General features: G+C 43.3%; 1 protein-coding gene across 3 annotated transcripts in view; it reads right to left on the bottom strand.

Annotated features, from left to right (window-relative positions):
* The window catches only part of ALK (ALK receptor tyrosine kinase), a 979,633-nt gene that overhangs the window by 339,391 nt on the left and 616,793 nt on the right, over positions 1 to 23,449 (bottom strand). For all 3 annotated transcript variants that reach the window (XR_012422518.1, XM_065527229.2, XM_005576218.5), the window contains one exon: positions 10,490 to 10,691. Coding sequence is in view for 2 of the 3 variants with exons in the window: in XM_065527229.2 (XP_065383301.1) it covers positions 10,490 to 10,691 (202 nt within the window). In the remaining variant the exon portion in view is untranslated. The remainder of the gene's footprint in view (positions 1 to 10,489; positions 10,692 to 23,449) is intronic.

Genomic DNA, 23,449 nt, shown 5'->3' with positions numbered 1-23,449 from the left:
TGCTCTCTCAGTAGCCTCTCCTAGGGACCCTCCCTTTTCTAACCACCACAAGACTTCCCCACTGTCAGGGGGAACATGATCAGTCATTGGAAAGGAGTGGGAACACTCATTCACTGAGTTTACTGATGTAAGATTCTCCCAGGAATAGACAGTGCACCAAATCCGTATGTAGACTTTGTGAACCCTTTTAAATTCAAAATCCCCAGGCTGCTATGGCTCTTAACTAAGGCTCTGAACCATAAGAGAATGCATTTCTGTAAAAGCCAGGAGTTTAGCCAGGCATATGTGTGTGGTTCTCTAAATAAAACAAAGAGGAAAAGGCAAACTTAGAAGCAGGCCAAGTAATGAGAAAGAAGGAGGTTTGCTTTGAGGCTGGGCATGAATGCAGAAGGGAACTGGGCTACTAAGCGGGTCATGGTGTTTCCTCACACTTGGGCCATCAGTTCCAGTTGCCTGGACAGTTTCCTTACAGCTCAAAGAGCTGGCAATTCCATCACCCAATTCCATCTCCTCACCACAGACTTGGTTCTTGAAGGTAAAGGCAACCGGGTTGCAATGGAGCTTCAGGAGACAGGAGAACTGAGGCCAGACTTTCTGGATAGACTCTCTATGACCTTTGGCAGTGCCAGACGTAAGTCTCAGGACTGCCTGCTCTCTAAAACAGGCTTCTTCTGTGCATCAAAGCCTTACAACTTTGCCCTTTATTGTGGACGGGAAGGATTGTATACACACCATAGAAAAATGCAGCTGGGTATTTATAAAGAATAAATAATGGTTAACAATGATAAATAAATAAGAATGCATCCTTGATTATCAGCTGGTAATAGGGTAGTTACCATCCATGGAGTGATGATTGGGAGCAGGGACAGTGGAGCTGGATTAGCTGGGCTCAGATCCAGTCTACTCCTTATAAGCTGTGCAACTCTAGGCAGGTTACTTAACCTCACTGAGCCTCAGCTTCCCCACTGTAAAAGAGGAAGTGCTAGTGCCTCCCTCACCAAGTGATGGTACATATAATATTAGATCAGCTGACACTTGCAAAGCACTTAGAACAATGCTGCCACCAGAGCGTAAGTATCAAGTGACTCTTCCTCTTTCTCTTCCTCATTATCATACAAATTACAGGAGATGAAGGAAGGGAGGTGAATTCCTACCTGGGATGCCAGGTCCTGTCTGGTCCCCCAGCCAGCAGCCTCATTCTCTCCCTATCTTTCATGTGTTGGCACTTAGGAGCCAACAGGGAGAGGACCCTGGGTCCCTGCTGACTGTGGGGAGAGACAAGCTGGTAACTGAATGGTCAGAAGGCTGCATGGTCAATGCTATTTGAGAAACCCTAAAAGGGCTTTTCAGAGGAGGGGACATTGCATGTGTAGGGATTTCTGTAGTGGAAAAGGGGTTAAGGGCAATCCACGAAGAACCCCCGTCCCCTATGGCTACTCTTCTTGCAAAATGAGGAGTGAAGGGGCAACAGGCCAATCCTGGAGTCCTGGCTCATCCACTGAAACCCACCCATGCTGGGGTGAGAAATAGTTGCATGCACGGATTGTCCACACAGGTACTTGGAGTTTTCGGTGGAGAAGAAGATACTGCCAGAGAGAAAGTGAAAGCAAGGGGAGTGCCTGCATTCAGAGGGAGGTCTTCCGGGCATTTGCAGCAGGACATTTGCTACAAGAAGAAGTAGTGGTGATTGTGGGACCCAGGAAGGAAGCTCTGCTGTTTGAGGACTGCTTTTGTAGAGAGGGATGGGTTTTCTTGCCACATAAGCCGGTGGCCACAAACACATGAAAGTGAGGACTCCGAGAGCCAGGATAAAGAACCCCAGGCAGGACGGGGAGGAAGAAACCAAGGGAATCACATGGCCACAGTCCATGATCTGTGTCCTCAGGCTGTCCTTCGCACACGTGCACTGTGTGGAATGTCTTCCTCTCATCGTCCACCTGACACCCCTCACCCCTGCAGAGCCAGCTCAAGTGTTCTTCTCAGGGCCAGCTTGCCTGACAGCCACCAGCATTCCCGTAGCACCCAGCACACAGCACCCATTACACCCCTTTCCTTATGGCCTCATAACTGTCTTGTCGTCCAATTCCAAACCTCGTTCTGAGCTCCTTGGAGCCTGAATGAGCTTCCAGAGTCCAGCCAGTGCCTGGGACTGAGCATGACTCATAGACATTTGTTGACAGAATGCATACATGAACTATGAGTGAATTTCTTGACACCAGTGTTCTATCACTAAAATTCTTGCACCTATTTTTACCATCTCCCTCCCCACTGGGAAACGGTGAGGCTCAGTAAACACTTCTGAGATGAGAAGCATCTGTTTCTACGCATTTTGACTTCTCTTTGTATGCAATATATATTTATCATTATGGGATTGGCCAAGATGCCATTCTGACAAGCCACGGGGTTACAGGTATTCACGGTTCTCTCATCGTCCTGGTGTTCAATCCATCAAATATCCAGGGCAGAGTGAGAAAGCAAAAGCAGCGGCTCAAAAAAGCCTCACTACAAGCCTTCAGCTGTCAAATCTCGAAGGTCAGAACTGGCAGAAGCTGATGGTCTTTTTTTTTTTTTTTTTTTTTTTTTGATGCCCATCAATGAAAGCAATCGTGAGTAAAAGTTGTACCTGCCAGGAAAGGAATTGTCCTTTGTACTTCATGGCAACCTTCACAGTTGAGGTGCATTTTGACAGCTGCTTCCTGAGCCCCAGGGAGGGTTACACATTTATCCCTGGGTGTGGGTGGAGGGCAGGGAGAAAATACTTTTCATCTTTCCATCGATTGGAGACTCTTCTGTGATCTTGAACGGGGCTTTAATTTTTAGACCCAGAGCTTAGGCTTTAAAAGAGTTTTATCCTAGAACTAGCTTCAATTGATATGGTATCCATCCATCTAACACAGAACCCCTACTATCTGCTAGGCAGTGTGCCAGACATTGCTAGCATAAAAAGGTGTGCAACCCAAAGTCTCCATCTTCAAGACCTGTGGGCCAGAATTAGATGACCAAATATCAGAGGGGTCCTCTTGAGAAGAGCTTTTCCTAATTGGATAAGAACAGCTCTTAGTTTTCTCAGAGCCAGGCATGATGCCAGGGTTCAACTGCAAGGCTGTCTTGGGAAAACAACATAAGAAAAGAAATGGACCCAGAAGATTTGTGTTCCCCTGTGTTACCCATAACTATAGGCAAACTATGGAAGCTCTCTGAGATTCGGTTTACTCATCTATAAAGGAGGTGAATAATACATATGGTACAGATCATAGTAAAGGTGAAATGAGTTGATAGATGTTGACTCACTTGGCAAACTGAATATGCACTGTACAGATAATTTACCATGAATATTTAACAACATAGTCTCTGCTTCTTGAGAACAAAAAGGAGGGCTGTGGCTCTGTTGTTTACCTGGGACCTAGATGAGAGTCAATACATGAAGTACAAAGAGAATGGATGGATGGGTGGATGGATGGATCAATGGATGATAGATGGATGGATGGATGGATGGATGGATGGATGGATGGATGGGAGGATGGGATGGATGATGGAGGATGGACAGATGGATGGTAGATGGATGAATGGATGGATGGATAGATAGGTGGGTGGATAAGAGGATGAGATGGATGGATGGATGATGGGTAAATGGATGGTAGATGAACGGATGGATGGATGAATGGATGGATGGTATGGTAGATGGATGGAGGGATAGGTAGGTGGATGGGAGGATGGGATGGATGGATGGATGATGGATAGATGGATGGCAGATGAATGGATGGATGGATAGATAAATGGAAGAATGGGATGGAGCTTCCTTCTGGCTTTAAAAGGTTTTGCTTCTCTAGTCCATCTGTATTCTCATTCCCCTGTGGCTTTGGAAGCCATAGTCCTTCTAGAGAGAGAATAATAGATGTGTTGAGAGTATATCCACCTGTGGAGACCAGAGACATTTATGACCTTGGATTCCCTCCAGCTACCCCAGCTCATGGGCTGCACAAGCAGGATTAGGCCATGGGTGGAAACCTTGTCACTAGCCTGTCCAATCATGAGTGGGAGAAAAATGGCTCTCCACCTTAAACACAAGTCCTCCCATGTCTTTAGGCTTTCTTTTTTGCTTTTCTTCTTAGCGTTTAGTAAAAGGTAATATAAAGCTACCTGGTTATGTGATCAATCAATTCAAGCTGAGATGTTAGAGCCATGATTCTTAACTTTTGGTGCACACCCAGAATCCCTGCAGGGCTTCCTAAAAATACATATGCTCATGGCCCACTCCGACACAAGTAAAATCAGAATGGCTCAAGATGAGACTCAATTATATGAATTTTGTAAAATGTGTGGCTCTGATGTGTATTACTAAAGCTTGTGACCTACCATGTTAATGGCCGAAGGTCCAGTTCATCTAAAGAAGACTAGCATTTTAGTAGTTGCTTCAATATTACTACTCAAAGTGGGGAGAAATATGGTAAATCCAGCATACTCAATGGGACTGGTACTTTGGGATCCATTTTGAAGAACACAAGTGGTTACTCTGAGAAGGAGGGGTGTGAAATCTGTAACCCTGGCTCTCTTCCTGCCCACTCTCCCATGACCCTGAGCAGCCTGAGAGAAGGGTGTCCCTTAGACAGACAGCCTGGGCCTGGGAGGCAGGGGGTAAGCACTATTAGCACCTGCTCTGCATCTTAATCTAATTTAAACCCACGACACCCCCATGAGTGGCACAATTACTACCATTTTACAAAGATGAGGCTTATAGAGATTCTGAGACTTGTCCAAACTCATATTGTGTGTGAAGAATTTCCTCCAGGGACACTTAGACCTCACGTCTCCTGCCCACTGTGTGCTCAGAGAACTCTGAGCTACACGATTGTTCCTGTAACAAGGTGTCTGGGAAATATGCCCCTGACAAGCCTGGGTGTGAGTTTTAAGGCTTTTAAAAATTATCTTTGGAGCCTTTGAATGGCTCTCTCTTTTTAGTGTAAATCACCTAGACATTAAAGGCCTTATTGTATATTTATTAGTGTGTTATTCAGACCATGGGGGAAAAGAGAGAAGCTGACTCTATGAATGACTTTGAAAGTGAGAAAAAGCTGGGCCTGAAATTAAATCATTGTGACACTGCCACTTGAGGGCATCAATTTCAATAAATGATCACCTTTTTTATTTCTGATCTCGTTTATCATGCAGGCAAGATTCGAGGAGAACTTTTGACCGTGGAGGCTGAATGCCACAGGCTCTGATTTCCCCAGCTGTCAAGACTTGCCACTTTGCCCTGGGCTGACTGAAGTTCAACCCAGAGCAGCCTGGGAAAAGCAATCAGGTCCCTTTTCAGGAGCAAATGCCTGGTAGCATCTTTCCATAGGTGCCCTGCCCTGAGACCATCTCTCGCTCAGCCTGTCTACTGACAGGAACGTTTGAGGTTCTGTGAATTAGTGGTGAAGGTATCAGTGGGCCAGAAGGGAGGTCCCTCTTTGTCCAGGGAGCAGGAGTCTGGGGTGGGGAGAATTACTTCCTGCTGCCCTAGTCCTGGATGGCATCTGAGGATGGGTCGCTGGCATTGCTGGGACAGAAGAGGGGAGCAGAGGGCAGTCAGAACCCCCACTTTAGAAGGTAAGAAGCTACAGCTGGGCAATGCTGTGGTTGTCCATAACCATGCCGCAAATTAGCGGCGGAATCAGGACTGAAACCGCACCTCCTGATGGCCACAAATCAATATCTCTTTGAGTTAAATTACCTTGGCACATTTCCTATTAGGATTGTTACTAGTTTTAAAGCTGGGATCTTTGGTCAGAACTGATTGCCTTAAGTAAGTGCTGCAGCTGTATGGGTACCCAGTGTGAATGCAAATTTTTCTTCACTTGGGGAGGGTGGCTGCAGATTTTAATCTAAGGGCAGTGAGTTTGAGGGTTTACTGATGCAGCTGGGCAGCTGGGAAACAGACCCTTCCAGGGTGCCACTGTGGAGATGAGTCCTGGCTTTGCCACGAGCCTGCAGTTCTGTGTGTTTGTTAGTTTGTTTTTTTGAGACAGGGTCTTGCTCTGTCACCCAGGCTGGAGTACAGTGGCATGATCATAGTTTACTGCAGCCTCAACCTCTTGGGCTAAAGCAAGCCTCCTGCCTCAGCCTCATGAGTAGCTGGGATTACAGGCATGTCGCATCATGCCTGGCTAACTAAAAATATATTTTTTTTGTAGAGGTTGGGGATCTCACTATGTTGCCCAGGCTGGTCTTGAACTCTGGCCCCAAGTGATCCTCCCACCTTGGCCTCCCAAAGTGCTGGGATTAGGGGTGTGAGCCATTGTGCCGGGTCTGAGCCTGCAGTTTGACCTTCATCACATCACACCACATCATCACCCCCCTGGGCTTCACGTTCCCCATCAGGAAACCAACATGGAAAGGGGAGGAGATTAGACTCAAGTATCTTCCGGGTCTAGGGGTTGAGGTCCTGCAGAAAGGCAAGGCTTTGTGCTGAGAATTTCAGTTCACCACCACACTCTGGACTGAGTCTTATTTGTGCTTTAAAATGCCCTGACAGCTTATCTTGGCTCAAGCCTGAGTTTCCCCAATGACTTTCGGTTTAAAATATCTTTTCAAGTATTAGTAATTCATATGATTGGCAACTTCTATTCCCTCGGGGCCCAATTCTTCCCTCCACACACTGTGTAGTTCTGGTCACACATAATAAAGTCCCCAGATACCCGTGGCTATAGGAGAAAGCCATGTGCTTGGAGAGGAAACAAGACTGGAGGTGGCCTTCTGGGCAGGAGCCCTGGAGAGTGTCTCCTATAGCCTGACATGCCACCCACCCTCAAGCTTGCATTCCTGCATCCAGGAGAACACCAATTTTACATAGACAATTGCTGCTGGATCGATCTTTCTAAGACACATCAGAACGGCAGTGTGGTGCAGTGGATGGCTCCCTAGCCGGCTGCTTCTGCTGGATCTGCCATTAGCGATCTTAGCTCAGCCTCTTAATAATATGAGCCTCAATTTTAAAACATTCACACAAGCACGTGCTGTTGCTATTCTGCTTGTGTCTTCCTTACTGGACTGGATGTTCCTTGAAAGCTATGACCTTGTTGTCTTCGGCTGTGTCGTCTTTGGCACCTACTACACAAGAGGCACTGAATCCATGATGGTGAGATGAATGTTTGAACCAAAAAGGACCTAGCATTTATTAGTGCCAACTATAGCCAGGCACCGTGTGAGCCATTTTCCATATGCCATTTCACAACTCACCATTTTACATAGGTATTATCATATTCAGTCAGTTCATGGGGACTTTGTGGCCACTAATTTCTAGCTAAGATGTCTTATGCCTACGTGACTGTGACCAGCTGGGCCTAGGCTGTTTGACAGCCCCTATTTCTCTGCTTCCTTGATTCTCTGGTCATTCTGGCTGGGCACATGAGCAGACTGGGCACTCACCTGTCTGTCCCCTGCGAGACTCTGGGCAAAGCCAAGCAGCCTTGGCCAACGTGGCCACTCATGCTCTGTGATTCATTAGACCTCATATACTCCGCTGCTCTCCAGGCGACTAGGAAGGGAGCAGCTGCTGTGCTTCTCCAACTGCCTTTCCCCTACCTCCTGCCTCCGGGTGCTTCCAACCAGCCTGCTGCTCCCGCCCCTCTGATGCACGACAGCCAGCACTGCCTGCTCACGACTCAGTGGTTTCCGGGGAACTTGGTGGCGTCTGACTTGTCATTCCTCAGCCCACTCCTCTGAGTCAGGCTCTCCCCAGCCGACTTTATTATTACAACTTCCTCCCTCATTACTATAAACACGGAATGTTGTTTTCCAAATAGTGGTCCCCAAACCACCATCTCCTGTTATGAGAGGAAGCCAGCCCCATTCGTAATCATCACATTCGACATCACCAGGATATCACTGTGTCCCCCTCACTGCTCTGAGTGCTATGCTAGTGAGGTCATCTCTGACATTAAACGGAATGAGCTTTCAGCAAGGCAAACTGCTGAGTATTGCAAATCCAAAGATTCTTGAGACTAGCAGTGACCCCATAATCAGAGAGCAGGCAAATCTCCATTCTTTGTGATCCCAAACTCTCAACGGTGCAAAGCTGGGCAAGTTTTGATTTGCTAGGCAAATGCCCTGTTCCTTGCAGCTGGCCAAGGCACCCACGAGAGTAGCTCTGCGCTGCAGTGGATGGTCTATTGATTGTCCTTTCTGCTGCCACCTTCTACCCTCACCACACTGATCTCAGGGGAGGTGAGGAGGCTGGCCCAGGCATCTGTAATTTAAATCTGGAATCACTCCTGCTCTTCACTAAACTCCATAAATTCCATGGCTCTGCCAGGGCCAGGGGAAAACATCGCTGTACCTGAGATGCATGAAGCTTGGGTCTAAGATTAAGTCCCTGTATATGTAGGCAGCCCCAGACAAAGCCATCGAGTCACTGAATTTGCCTCAGCTCAGTCCCAATTCCTCTGTCCTGCTCAACTCACACCCTCCAGAGGACAGAGCAGCTCCTCTGGTGATAGAGGCATTGCCTTGGGAAGAGGGTAAGTTGGGTGGCCAGGTGGACCTTGAGGTAGGTGGCCATGGCACCATATGGAGGGAAGGCTGCCCTTGAAGGCACTGACATCGCATGCCCCAGGGCTCACTTGTCTTGAAAGGTCAAATAATCAAAACAATCACTCTCTTTTTTATGTTTTTGCAAGATTCTTTCATATTTCCCTTTCTCTTTCCCAACTCCACCCTTTCTCCCTAAGAGGCTTTAGGTTTCCTGGAAAGAGTCCAGTTTGGACCACGTCACTTCCTATTTCCTCTCTCTGCCTCATTTTCTCCTCCTTTAAATCAGAATTCACTTGGTAGTTATGAGCATAGAAAGGTAAAGAGGGAAAAACTATTTACAAGGCCCTATGGCCAGTCACACCCGAGGAGTTATGTTCCTGACTATGCTACACAGGGAAACAGGCCAGGCCACACAAGAAGGGCTGAAACCCCTCTGGCACCTTTTCTCACACTCGTGGGTATTCTCAGACTCCAACTCCACCTCTCCCAGCCACATCTGTGAATCCCCCCACCCTCCACCAGCATCACAAGGGACTGATGCCTGAGGGCTCAGCAGCCTCAAGCAACAATCCCTGGTCTCTGCCAGGCCTGGTGGGGAAGGAAGGAATGTTGAGAGTGGTAAGTCAGAATATGCAACTCTCAGAATATGAGACTGAGCAAATACCTACAGGATGGCACATAGCCCTGCTCTCAGATAAGAGGCCTTCCCATCCAGGCTCCTTACTGGAAAGAGAAGCCGTGCTGGAGGGAGGCTTGGTGCCAGAGGACAGCTGGTCCCAAACGGGGCAGTCCAGACACCTGCTATCCCACACTGATATCTGGTGAATAGAGCAAGAGTCCTTGGTAGCTGGGACCTTCTCAGCCAGCCCAAAGAGGTATTTCAGAGGCAGGAAGATGGATATGAGTTTAGGAATGTGGAGAGCATTCTTTTTGATGCCAAGATTTCATTCCTGATGAGACTGCAGCAGCTTGTAGTCCTTCTAAGTGCAACTAAATACAGATGGGTTAATGGCGGGGAGTGGGGAGAAGACTTTCAATAAATTATGAAGGAGGCCATTCAGCCTTACTGCCAAAGCAACAGACAGGATCTCTCCCCTGCACACCATGGGGATGGAGGATGGGTAGCAGTCATCGTCCAGGTGGGACCCTTCTGAAAAGATATTCTCTTAGAAGGAAGCCAAGTCTAAGCACAGCTAGACATTTGGGAATTTTCTCCTGTAAACAAGTCACAAAGAAGGATCCTTGTTGCTAAAATAATCAGATCTGGGGTCCCTCAGTGCTGAGATCATAGGATGGTATTTATACTTATGGAATGAAAAAACAAAAGCCAGGCACAGAGGTGCCCTAGTTTAACTTTGCTTTCCAATGTCACGACTTGTAGAGCCCTGATGAATCACTGAGTAAGCAAGTAAGTATCTCCAGAAAGCTTAAAGGTTTCCACTGGCATATGCCTTGGTGGTTGTAGCACAAAGCTCTGTTCCAATCTCTACTGAATTACACTGGTGTAGTATCCATGACTAATCCTGCTCTGGGGTACCAAATTCCCGTAGAACCTGCTTGGATGGCCAAAATATTTTGTCCTTTCCCTTCCTGCCCAACTTCTGCTGGTAAAACCCAGTTTCTACCATATTAAATTACTTTCATTCTGGCCTTTTAACATTTCTTTGGCTGTTTTCTTCTTGGCTCCATCTGAACTTTGGGAAATGAACATCTTTAATACCCACTCATGAAATGCCCACTCTGGCAGCTGGTCCTCTGGCTTCTGGAAGGGCCACTAGCCAGGACAGTCAGAGGGACCCACAGGTCAGTACCCAAGACACCACCTAAGGGATATTAGTAGCAATTGCTCAACCTGGACCTACCGATTCAAGGACAATCATGAGTTTGTAAGTAGATGTCACAGACTCTGGAAATGTGTAGCCAAAAGCCGAATCACCTTGTATAAAATCAATTTTGGACATGGAGAAGTACTTACCCATGCTTCCCTGGGGTGGGCATCAGGAGGATCTCTCTTGCAGCCTCGTTGTGGGGCAGCAGCTGGGCAATGTACCTTCCAGAGGGCTGCAGGTGCCTGTGCACTGAGACGGCCAGCGTACAGTGCTCACTGCTGCTCCTCATCCACGGACTTAGGATGGTGTGCTTGGAGTCAGCTGAGGTGTTGAGGAGGAGAAAGGACCCTGGAAAGAGACAGGGAAAATGAATCTGTAGATGTATTCAGGTAAGACCAGCAGTAGCTCTGTGGCAAGACTTAGAGACAAATAGCATCAAAATCAGAGATACTGGAGGCCATTATCTCCTTCTCTGCATGCACCCAGCCTTCTTCCTCCGCTCTTAGATTTTCTTTGTAAATAGTATAGCCTGATGCAGGTGGACAGTGACTGGGCACATGGACCTTACAGTCAGGCAGACCAAGGTTCTAACCTTACCTCCCCTACTTCCTACTTCTGTGTCCTAGAGCCTTAGATTTTTCATCTGCAAAACAGGAATAAAAACATCTATTTCAAAAGACTCTTGTTCCTTCCCTTACTAGTTGAATGATCTTGGGAAAAGCATTAACTTTTCTAGGTTTCGTTTCCTCCCTTGTAAAATGGGGTGAGAGGGTTGGCTGAACTCAATAATCTCTAAAGGTTCATTTCAGCTCTTGAGCCTATGAGTCATGTGAACTTGCAACTCTCCCCAGAAAAAGCCCTACAAATCCCCCCTGGTGTTGTGCCCGTGGCAGAGTTTCCCTCTGGAGCAAGCCAATCCTGATTCCAGTAGCACAGGCCAAATGACCTGCAAGAAACCTACACTCAACGGGATTACTATCAGTGTAAAAGCACACCACCATTGTATTGTTCCAGGCATTCCCTCTGATACATTAATTTTACTTGCTACACTTCTGCAATGAAGTTTTGGGCCATTAGATGCTGCTGCTTTTGCAGTAGAAATCTATTTCAACAAGATCCCTGACTTCCACAGTGGGAAGCAGCTAAGGAGTACTCAGTCTTCTTAAACTACTCCTGGCACTTCCAAGGTCTCCTTCTGCAGATAACCCAGTTTCCCAAATAGGCAAATAAACTAGCAGCCTGCAATAAGCAATGGTGCAGATAAAAGAGAGGGATTCCTACCAAGGCAAAGCATTATTCCAAAGGAAGGTGTTCTTCCAGGAATTGGAGATTTCCAACTTTCTTAAAGTAAGTAAAAGCGACTTCTGGTTTAAATCAGGATGAAGCACAAGACTGTGTCTGAGCTGGATCGAGAACGTGAACCCTCTGTACCTGCTGGGAAGTTTCAGCATGGCGTATGGTCATGAGAAGTGCTCTACAACCATCAGTAAATAATCTACATTATTACAGTATTTTGAGTGGAGGAAATGTTCTTGTCTGGGCACAGAGGAAAAGAAAAGGGATTAGAACCAAAAACAAAGAATGGGGATGATCATCTAATTCAGTTGCCTTTTGCTTTCCTAGAGAAGCAGACTGGAGATCCAGATAGGGAAATGATTTGTCCAAAGTCTTAGTTTGAAGGTTAAGACCAGACTCCAGATTTCTGGACTCCTAAGCAGTACTCTTCTCCTTGTATCTTTTTCACTGGCCCACCGTGTACTTCAGCCTGAAACATGGCCAAGGTACCTTGTGGCCAGAATGTACAACTTTGGAAGTCAGAGGGGCAGGAAGGTGAATGAGGGGCACATGGGCACCAGACCCAATCCATTTATTCGGTCCCTTCCTTACTCCTTTCTGCCCTCAGATTCCGTTTAACAGATGCCTATTTTGAGCAAACATCCAAGCACTGACTGGCTTTGCGCTGAGGAGACGACGTGACAGACACAGTTGTGGCCTTCAAGGAACTCCAGGTCTGGCAGGGGTGAAGAGATGTCTGCAAGAACTATCAGCACTAAAAGAGGTCATAAAGTCAGACACGCATCCAGGCAAAACATGTTGGGAGGCTTCAGGAGGGAGGAGACAGGAGGTCCAGGTGGGAAGATCCATAAAGAGGAAGACCCTTGAGCCAGGTCTTACAGGGAGAGAAAAACAAAGATACTGGCAGAATGGACTGTGCAGAAGTTGAAGGGAAGAGGAATAAGGACAAAGGTAGATGATGTTTGGCTGCAGAGTAGGCACTGAAGAGAAAACTGAGAAATAAGGAAGGCTAGGGTGATAGGTGGTGTAACCAGACCATAGAGAGCATTGCTTCCTGGCTGAAGATTTCCAGCTTTATTTTGTGGATAATAGAGAGCCAGATATTTCGAGCAGGAGAATGGCACCATCAGAGTGGTGCTGCAGGAGATCTGATCTGTTATGGTGGGGGCAAGAGGGAATTAATATTGACCCAACCTCATCTTGCACCACAAGTCCACACAAGGGCAAGAATGTGACTAAATACAAATTTGAAGTGTTTGCTATGTTACTGTTGTAAGCAAAGGCAATATGTCGAAGGTGGATGACTGGGGTTTCCAGTACTAGGGTAGTGTGTATCTGTGCAGAGCACATGAGGACCCTGGAAGTATCTTTGGGGACAGAGTCTTGCTCCAGACTCTTTGGGGGTATGGCCTGGGGTTAGGATGAAGCCAGTCCCATGTCCGATAATAATTTACACATAAGGGAGCAGCAGCAACTGTGCCCTGGTCTGAGACCATTCTCTGATGTTCTCAAGTTGGCAGAATGTTGAGTAGAAACCAGGAAATTTTTCAGTTACTAAAGGGAAGAATGGGGGCAAAATAAAGAAGGTATCCCCGTTCTTCTCAGGAAGATTATACTTATGCACATGTGCAAACGCACGAGAAGCTAAAAAAATCCAGCTGAAGGTGTTGGGGTATTGGGACCAGGGACACTTCATGTGTCACTGATCCTCTCCACTCTTGGGTATGGCCATGCATGTGAATTCTGTCCCCGTAATTTGGCACCTCAATAATGGAACTCTTTCAAAGCTGACTGAAAGATAGATTATTTTTCCAGTTCTAATATGTGAGATGATGTTTATATGAACCTTATTTTCTGCAACCTATCAATAAGCAACTGAGCTTAAAGTATTTTCACTGTCAGTGAAACTCTATAGTTGAGAGCTATCTCTTCATCGGCAGCTTTCCTCTACCAAAAATAAGGGAAAAAATACATTTCATAAGCTCCTTGGGATATTGTCAGTATAAATCTTTTAAAGTCAGTAAGAATTTATCTCTCCTCTCTCTTTTCTGTTTCCTATTTATTTTGCTCAGGATAGCTTGGGGCTAGGCGAAGTCTCCTGGGGTCCTTTCTAATTAAGAAGGATGGTCTAGCAGCACACAGACCTTCACCCAGTGTGGCCACAGGAGAGTGGAGAGGCAGATCAAAGAGCTCTGCTTATACAGCGCCATGACCATGTTTCTTTTATTATGCATCATGTCAATATGTTTAATGATTAAATATGAAATGGTTATTTTTACCTCTGTTCACCAGTGTAGGAATATGCTGCTCTCATCTCAACCAGCAGGGCTCAAATTATGAGCAAAACCCAAGGGTCATGAACTTAGAGGTCAAACTCTTTTATATCTGTTCAGTTATTGACCTTAGACAAATTATGTAAACACTTAAATATTAGTTTGTTCAAATTTAATATGGGCATAGCCTACCTCATATGGCTGCTGTGAAGATTAGATTAAATAACATGTATCAAGTAGTCAGTACCATGCCTGCTCAAGGTAGGTATGTAATAAATATCAGTTCCCTGTGTTGACAGGTGTCTTAGTCTGGAATTCCTTTGAACTAGGACTAAACCTGGAATCAGAAGGACTAAATTGGAGTAGCTCTGCTACTACCAACCTTCCTTTGTAAAATGAAAGGGTTGGATAGAGTCTCTCTAAGGATTCTTACAGCCCCAAACTGTCAGTAATTCTATCTGCCTGCCTAGAATGTTATTAATCTAAAGAAATTGAGTCAAGTCTCCAAGCCCCCAAGTCCTAAACTCTTCTTCTCATAATTCACCTCTCTGAGGTTTATATACCAACAGTTTTAATCAATTGGCCAAATACTCCGTGAACTTTCCTGCTGAGAAGTAAGGAAGTAAGCTGTGGTTCCTTGCCCTGCCTTCCTCTCTCCCAATTTACACACAAACATCCCTAGGAAGGGCTCCTGTGCTAGCATCATTTGTTTCTTAGATGCTTCTGCTATAAGGCTGCTAACACCTCTAAATATCTGGTATGCAACACAATGCTTGCCACATAGTAGGTACTCAGTGATCCTAAAAATCAAAGTGATATGGTGGTAACATGGTGATGTCATTTGGATTATTTGTTCCTCCAAATCTCATGTTGAAATGTGATTCCCAATGTTGGAGGTGGGGCCTGGTGGGAGGTGATTGGATCATGGGGGAAGATCTATCATGAATGGTTTAGCTCCATCCCCTTGGTGTAAGTGACTTCTTACTCAGTTATGTGAGATCTGGTTATTTAAGAGTCTGGAACCTCCCCTCCTTTCTCTCTTGCTCTCACTCTCACCATGTGGCATGCTCGCTCCTTGTTGCCTTCTGCCATGATTGTAAGCTTCCCGAGGCCCTCACTAGAAACAGATGCCATTGCCATGCTTCTAGTACAGCCTGCAGAATCATGAGCCAATTAAACCTCTTTTCTTTATAAATTACCCAGCCTTAGGTATTCCTTTACAGTGACACAAGCATGGACTAATACAGAAAATTGGCACCAAGGAGTGGGGTTTTGCTATAAAAATACCTGAAAATATAGAAGTAACTTTGGAACTGAGTAATGGGCAGGGGTTGGAGGAATTTGGGCAGAGGGAGCTCAGAACACAGGAAGATGAGGGAAAGTTTGGAACTTCTTAGAGACTAATTAAATGGTTTTGACCAAAATGCTGATAGAAATACGGACAGTGAAGACTAGGCTAAGGAAGTATCAAATTGAAATTAAAAAGTTGTTGAAAACTGGAGTAAAGGTAACCTGTGCACACCACAGCAAATAATTTGGCTGCATTCATGTTCATGCCTTAGGGATCTGTGGAAGGTTGAACTTAAGAGTGATAACTTAGGGTATGTGGCAGAAGAAATTTCTAAGTAGCAGAGTTCCTGAGTGGTCTAGCTGCTTCTAACAGTCTATGATCAGATATGGGAGCAAAGACATGACAAACTTGAAACTTATATTTAAAAGGAAAGCAGAGCATAAGGGTTTGGAAAATTTGCAGACTACTCATGTGGTAGAAAGGAAAAGAACATTTTCAGAGGAGGAATTCAAGTGGCCTGTGGAGCAATTTGCTAAAGTGAATAGCATGACTAAAAGGGAGCCAAGTGCTAATATCCAAGACAATAAGAAAAAGACCTCAAGGGCCTTTCAAAAGTCTTTGGGACAGCCCCTCTGATCACAGGCTCAGAGGCCTAAGAGGAAAGAATGGTTTCAGGGGCCAGGCCCAGGGTGCTGTTGCCCTGCTCAGCCTCATGACACTGCTCCTTACATTCTGGCTGTTCCAGCTCTAGCCAAGGCTCAAAAGGGCCCAAGTACAGCTCCAGACACAACTTTGGATAGCATAAGCTATGCTTCCATGTGGTGTTAAGCCTACAGGCACACAGAATGCAAGAGTGAAGAAGGCTTGGCAGCTCCCATCTAAATTCCATAGGAGGTATAGGAAAGCCTGGGTGCCCAGGCAGAAGTCTACCACTGGGGCAGAGCCCCCACAAAGAAACTCTACTAGGTTAATATCAAGGGAAAATGTGGGGTTGGAGCCTCTACACAGAGTCCCCACTGGGGCACTTCCTAGTGGAGCTGTGGGAAAGGGACTGCTGACTTCCATATCCAAGAATGGTAGAGACACTGGCAGCTTGAAACCTTAGCATGGAAAAGCTGCAGACACTCAACTCCAATCTGTGGGAGCAGCCATGGAGGATGCACACTGCAAAGCCATAGGGGTAGAGCTGCCTAAGGCTCTGGGAGCCTATCCCTTGCACCAGTGTGCCCTGGATGTGGGACATGGTGTCAAAGAAGACTATTTTGAAGCTTTAAGATTTAATGACAGCCCTGCTGTGTTCCACACTTGTGTGATACCCCTTTGTTTTGGTCAATTTCTCCACTTTGGAACAAGAATATTTACCCAATGCCTGTACCACCACTATCTTAGAAGTAAATTACTTGTTCTGATTTTACAGGCACATAGGTGAAAGGAACTTGGCCTTGAGCCCCACATGAGGCTGTGGACTGTGGACATGGAACATTTGTGTTAATACTGGAATGAGTTAATACTTTTGAGGGACTATTGTGAAGGCATAACCATATTTTGAAATGTAAGGAGATGATATTTGGAGGGGGGCAGGGGTGAAATAATATGGTTTGGATGTGTTTGTCCCTCCAAATCTCATGTTGAAATGTGATTCCCAATGTTGGAGGTGGAGCCTGGTGGAAGGTGATTGGATCATGGGGGTAAATCCCTCACGAATGGGTTTAATACCACCCCCTTGGTGATAAGTGAGTTCTTGCTCAGTTAGTTATGTGAGATCTGGTTGTTTAAAAGAGTCTGGGACCTCCTCATTCTCTTTCATTTGCTCTTGTTGTCACCATGTGACATGCTGGCTCCTTGTTGCCTTCTGCCATGATTGTAAGTTTCTTGAGGCCCTCACTAGAAACAGATGCCATTGCCATGCTTCCAGTACAGCCTGCAGAACCATGAGCCAATTATACCTCTTTTCTTTATAAGTTACCCAAACTCAGGTATTCCTTTACAGTGACACAAGCATGAACTAATACACATGACAAGGAATAGTACAGAATTGCTTATAATGTTTTTTCAAAAAACAGTCTCTAACCTCTGCTCTACCTGACCACATTCCACACACTGGAAAAATTTTTTTTAAGGATTTCTAATTTATTTAGGTGGCTGCCTTCATAATTCTAAATATTATAGTCATAGTTTTACTTGCAGGTATGACAACTTTAGACATGGACAGGACAATAAGAAAAATAACAATATCCATTTTATAATTCTTGATTTTTAAATGTTCTTGATTTTAAAAATTATCTTCTATTGCTTATGTTTTTAACTTTATGTGATATATTTATGACTTCTTCCATCAGCTCCAGACAGTATCACTTGACTCTCCTCACTATAAAGATGAGGCTATTTAGTCTTCCTGCCTTTCCCTGTACTTTTTCTCTTCCACACCCACCTCCCAAATCAGCTGTACTTTTCCTTTACCTTGTCAAGATTGTGTAAGAAAGATTAAGTGTTTCGCGTTTTGTTTATAGGTTGATGCTAAGTGTCGAAAAATCAATAAACAGACCTTTTATATTGATGGCTATATATTTCTTACTGCAGTGAATAAGGGTTATATTTATAATCTTCTCTATAGATCCAAGAATGCATTCTACTCCAAGCAGGATATATTTCCAGCATCAGGATCAAATGAATTCTCCCTCTTGCATTGTTACTTGTCAAAATTGTGGCACATTTTAATTTGTCTCATATTTGAAATAAGTCTTAGTATATGTTATCAGCAATAATTAAGATTATTATGTTAAATTGTTGTGTGCCACAAAAATAACCAAATTTCATTGCCAGTTGTGTCTTTATAGCTATTTCTGTCTTTTTTTATCCACAGACAATTATTGTTTTACTTTGATTATTCTCAAAAAAAGGTTTGTAATCAGCTACTGTCCAAACTTTGCTTCATCTTCAAGGTAATTCATTGAAAGGACTCTGACAGGTTCTCTTGAACATAGGTGCTATAACTTTGGAGATCATATCATTGAACTAGATAAAAAACATTCAAGACTCTAATTTTAATAACCTGACATGTTCATGAAAATTGCCAACACAACATCAAATGGGACAAGAATTAATTACATGGGACTGAACTAACAGAGAACCAAAATAATTTTTAATGACTTCTTTTTGTTTGAAACATTGTTGATTCTTTTTATGCTTTATTGTCTAAAGTTAAGAAAACTTTTTCTTTTGAGCTACTTATAGCTTACAACAACAACTGGGTAAAGCATAGTTTTGTGAGCAAAATTAAACCATTCAGTTTTTTCTTTACCTGATTTCTCCAGAATTTTGAAAAGTTGTGAGTATTCTTAATTTATAGCAATGTAGTTATTTACATAAGTTCAATTAGAATCTGTTTTCTTTTGTAGGACAAAATAGTGGCTATAGTGGATATAGTAGTTAATAGTGGATATAGTGGTTATTGGATATAGTGGTTATTTTACCAAGGCCTTGACTGAAATGGTATATTTTCAAATATGATCAGACTGCTTTGAGGAATTTAGATTGACTTTATCGAGCTGATATGAAGACCTTTAAAAAGTCTGACCTGATACCTTTTCTACACAGTTTCTTTATAGGGTTCCTGACCTGTGGTAAGTAAAATATGTCACTTTCTGACAGGCCCAGAAACCTCAAGATATTTTAAGACCTCGAGAAGGGAAACATTCGCCCAATTTGTACAGGTATTACAGATATAGATAAGTGGCACATCCTTGGCTTGGCTTTCTAGACTTGAGGTTTTAAAAAGTCTAATCTTAGATTCCTTGTAAAAAAGTTCCAACAAAGCTAACTTATAAGAGCCTCTATGGCCAATCACTGTTCTTGCTATGCTTTATATGAATATGAATAATCAGGCCCAAATATTATCAAACTAATACTTATTTTGCAAATAAGTTTGTCCTACCATTATTTGTCTTTGGTAGAAATAAAGGACTAAAGAGAAAAATTGTTGTTTTTTTTTTTTTTTCCTCGTAACCCTGTTATGAGATTCTAGCCTTATCCATTATTTTTGAGTTTTTATTATTTTCTCACAATTTAGACTGAATCCTGAATTCTTTCTTGGCTACAAGTCTCCAAAATAACATTTCCAATTTTTCTTCCATTTTTCTAACTTGAAATTATTAGAAATTAAAACTGTGCTTTTCTTAAAGCCCTGCAAACTAAAGATAGGCCACTTAAACAAACTTCAAGAAAAATTACCACAGCAAATTATATATAAACAGCCAGTAATATATGAACTCACAAAGTTCATTTAAACACCCAATTCAAACTACAATCCAGAAATATGTGTCAGATTGTCACTGAAATCTGAAGATGCTTCAGAGACTCTAAAAAAAAGTAATTTATAGACTATTCCAGACATTAGCCTTTTTTTTTTTTCCTGTTTCCACAGAAATATCTTTTATTTATGATCTGTTTGCCTGCATCATATATAGAGCCTAGCCTACCTGCAATGCCACCTCCTGGAAGGGGACACAACTGTTTAACCAAACTGATCTATTCTCAGGACTAAAAGACTGATTTAAAGAGAGACGGAATGGTATATTTAAATTTACTCTTTTCTGCATATCCCAATTTGTTTTCCATTCTTCTATCTCTAACAATCTCTAAACCAAATCTCTCCAAAGCTATCAACTTGGCTTTTAATACGTGAAACATTTTTTGTTGTTTGTTTGAGACAAGAGTCTTGCTCTGGAGTGCAATGGCACCATCTCAGTTCACTGTAACCTCTGCCACCCAGGTTCAAGCAATTCTCTGGTCTCAGTCTCCTGAGTAGCTGGGATTACAGACTCACCACCACACCCACCTAATTTTTGTATTTTTACTAGAGATGGGGTTTCACCATGTTGATCAGGCTGGTCTCGAACTCCTGACCTCAAGTGATCAGCCTGCCTCAGCCTCCCAAAGTGCTGGGATTACAGGTGTGAGCCACCACACATGGCCAAATATGTGAAACTTGTTAAGGCTTCAAAGTGGGGACTGAAGGAAATAAAAATACTTTACCCCAAAGCATATTTCTTTGATATATTTTCAAATGGCTGCTTGGAGAGTCAGAAAACAAAAGTATTCCTACAAAGCTGTCTTTTGTGTGGCAAAATTGCTTCTGTAGAAAATCTGCACTTATGCAACCAGTGCTTCCCTTGTCCAGAGCTAGGAAAAACTAACTGAGAGGTTGACACCCTTAAAAGTCTGAAAAATACATTTATTATTCTATTTGAAAGCTGCTACCTGTGAGACTTCATCTACATAACAAGACCACCTTTGCTAGCCAAGTCTCCTCTTCTCTTCCTCCCATAACCTGTCTTGCAACCATAACCTGTTTTTGGCCATACTCCAAGTCCCCATTCTTTTTGTAACTTCAAGATGGTAAATAAGCTTCTGCATCCCACTGGGGGGTGGGTTAACCAGTCTGTGACTTTCCCTTGTGTACACATTAATAAATTGGTGTGCTTTTTCTCCAATTAATCTGCCCTTTGTGGGTTAATTTTTCAGTGAACCTTCAGAGGGAGGGCAAAGGGAAAGTTTTCCCTTGGTCCCTACAGAATCAGTTTTTGTTTGTTTGTTTGTTTGTTTGTTTGTTTTTGCAGTTTGTCTTTCCAGGAATTTCTAGCTGATTTTTTTTTTCTATTTATTTTATATCTGCCTTCTTTACCATATCACTAACACATCCATACACCTCTTGAAAAAATTACTCCCTTCTTCTTGAAGACACTGATTTCCTCTTTTGATTTGTATCAGTTGCTTTCTGGGCCTATGGTTCAGCTATTATTCTGAAATTTCTTTTCACTGGGACTTTTATGTTAGTCCCACCATCCTCAGAAAACGTCCTCAGGGGGAAATTTCTTAGTGAATCTTTGAATATTTGAAATGTTTATTTCATCTTCACATTTGGTTGATAGATTTTCTGGTTATGGTTTATAGATTAGAAACTCTTTGCCTCAGAAATTTGAAGACCTAGCTTCAGTGTTTTCTAGTGTCAGTGTTATTGAGAAGTCTGATGCTGGTTTTGTTCGCAATTTCTTTGTAATTGATCTGTTTTTCCTCTTTGGAAGCTTTTGGGATCTTTCTTTAACTTTAAAGTTCTAAAATTTGAATACACTGTATCTAGGTAAGGATCTATATAAAAATTTATCTGTGGCATTTTGCAATGTATCTAGCTATAGATCTGTACAAAAATTTATCCATAGCATTTGCTAGCCTCTGTCAATAAGAAAACACATGCCTCTTTCATCTCTAGCAAATCTTGTTTTATTATTTCTCTGATAATTTAATTACCCCATACTTAATCTTGAATCTTTCTTAAGAGATTTATCTTTCAAGTTAGCTTCTGTTAGTTATCTGATTTATCTTTGTTTTCTCTGGGGTCAGCTTTTTTTTATATTGATCTTTCTTTTTCTCTTTTATTCTTCCTTTTCTTTTTAACAGAAGAAAAAGCATACAAATTTATTTATGTGCAAATGCATGGGAGCCACACAAAATATGAGACTTGAAGGACTAGAAGACTGAAGTTTTTATACTGTGCAGAAATGAACAGAGGCTTGGAGCCCTGGGGAGAGGTGGCAGCAGATTATGGAAGGGTGAGGGGAGGAAACACATGACAAGAAAAGGCTTTATTGCTATGCATGATCTTTCTTTTTCATGCTGCTGGGTTATTCACATGTTGAGTGATCACTGATCAGCCCCTCACATTTAAACAGGAGAGACTAGGGAGGCTAACAGGAACTATATGTGTACAGATGGTGTTTGTCCTTTATGCAGAATTTGCCTGATGGACAGTGTCAGGAGCAAGCCATTTTGCAGGTGACTGTTTCCCAATGCCAGCCCAAAGGGTGCATCACCCTGGGTATGAACACTCCCACTAGCAGCCATAAGTCTATCACTCTATTTGAAGTTTTAGAGGCTTTCTCCTCTCTCTATGGTTAAGTATCCTGCTACTTTTCACTTTGGGAAAATGATATTGGAAAAGGAATTAAGGCCATCTGGGTTAACCATAGAGAAATTTCCATTCTTTTTCTTTACCCTCGTCCTTTCTTTCAGGTGATCTTTTACCTGTACTCTCAGCAGATAGGACCCCCAAACCTCTTGGGCACATTCTGGGCTCTGGCCACTTTATTTTCTCCATGGACAGCTTCTGTCTCCTCTATGTGCTCTAGAAATTGCTCATGTCTCCCCTCCTGCTCTGTTTGCTATTCAGAATTTGTTCCTGCATTGATATTTCTCTATTTCCTATAACTTTTGTGGGATCTCAAAAGAGGAGACAAATGTTCAATCCACCTTTCTGAACCAGACGCCTCTTAATCATATTCTCTGAGTGAGACCATAAATACACACATGCATGGATGGATGGATTTCCATCTCAATCAATCAAACAGGACCCAGGCATCATTGGCTAATTGTCCATAGTACAATAAACTATTAAATCATTATTATAAGCTATTACTCATTCAGTTGATCACAATGCCACTCGTGTTAGGTGGGAACTAAGGAACAGCAGAGGTTTAATGGCTTGGAATCTGGACAAAAGGAGTGCAGTATAATGCATGCAGGCCTCATCCAGATGCATGCCCCTGAGATGCCGTATTGGAGAATAATGCTGTGCCAGCTCCGGAGTACCTTCCACAGAACACCAGCCCCATGGATGTCAACAGGTATTATGAGAAGGCTCTGTGGGCAAATGAGTCTGAGGACTCCTGGGTACAACAAGAAGTAAACAGGCTCTTTCACTGAAGACTTCTCAGAGCCTTGATATGCCAATAAGAGTGTGGCTCTTCAAGAGTGGAATATAAAATGAAACATTTCCCAAACTCCTTTCTGCACAGAACCCTTTTGTTATTGTGTATAATGTTCTATGGAACACACTTTGGATATCCTCCTCTAATCTATTTCTGCTACAAAGACCATTTGCAGAAACTAATAAAGGAAAAAATCATGGAAAAAAAGGAGAAACAATATATCCTCATCCATATCTATCTATATCAATATCTATGTGTATGTCTTATCTATATCTACATCTGTATCATCTCTTAAGTCTTTTCTGCTTGTCTGACTTTCAAACTGTCCTTTCATAAGACCTCAGCTCCTTCTGGCAGAATCATGCTCCTGGAAAGCCTCCTCTGAGTTACTGCATTGGACTCGCTACCTGAGGAGACTTAAAAATGCTACATTCCACATCTGACTTTGAGAATGTCATAGCTAGACATAAACATGATTGTCAC

This window comes from Macaca fascicularis, chromosome 13 (assembly GCF_037993035.2).
Source record: "Macaca fascicularis isolate 582-1 chromosome 13, T2T-MFA8v1.1".
Classification (NCBI taxonomy): domain Eukaryota; kingdom Metazoa; phylum Chordata; class Mammalia; order Primates; family Cercopithecidae; genus Macaca; species Macaca fascicularis.
The sequence above is the reverse complement of the archived record's forward strand: the minus strand, read 5'-3'. Positions and strand labels throughout refer to the sequence as shown.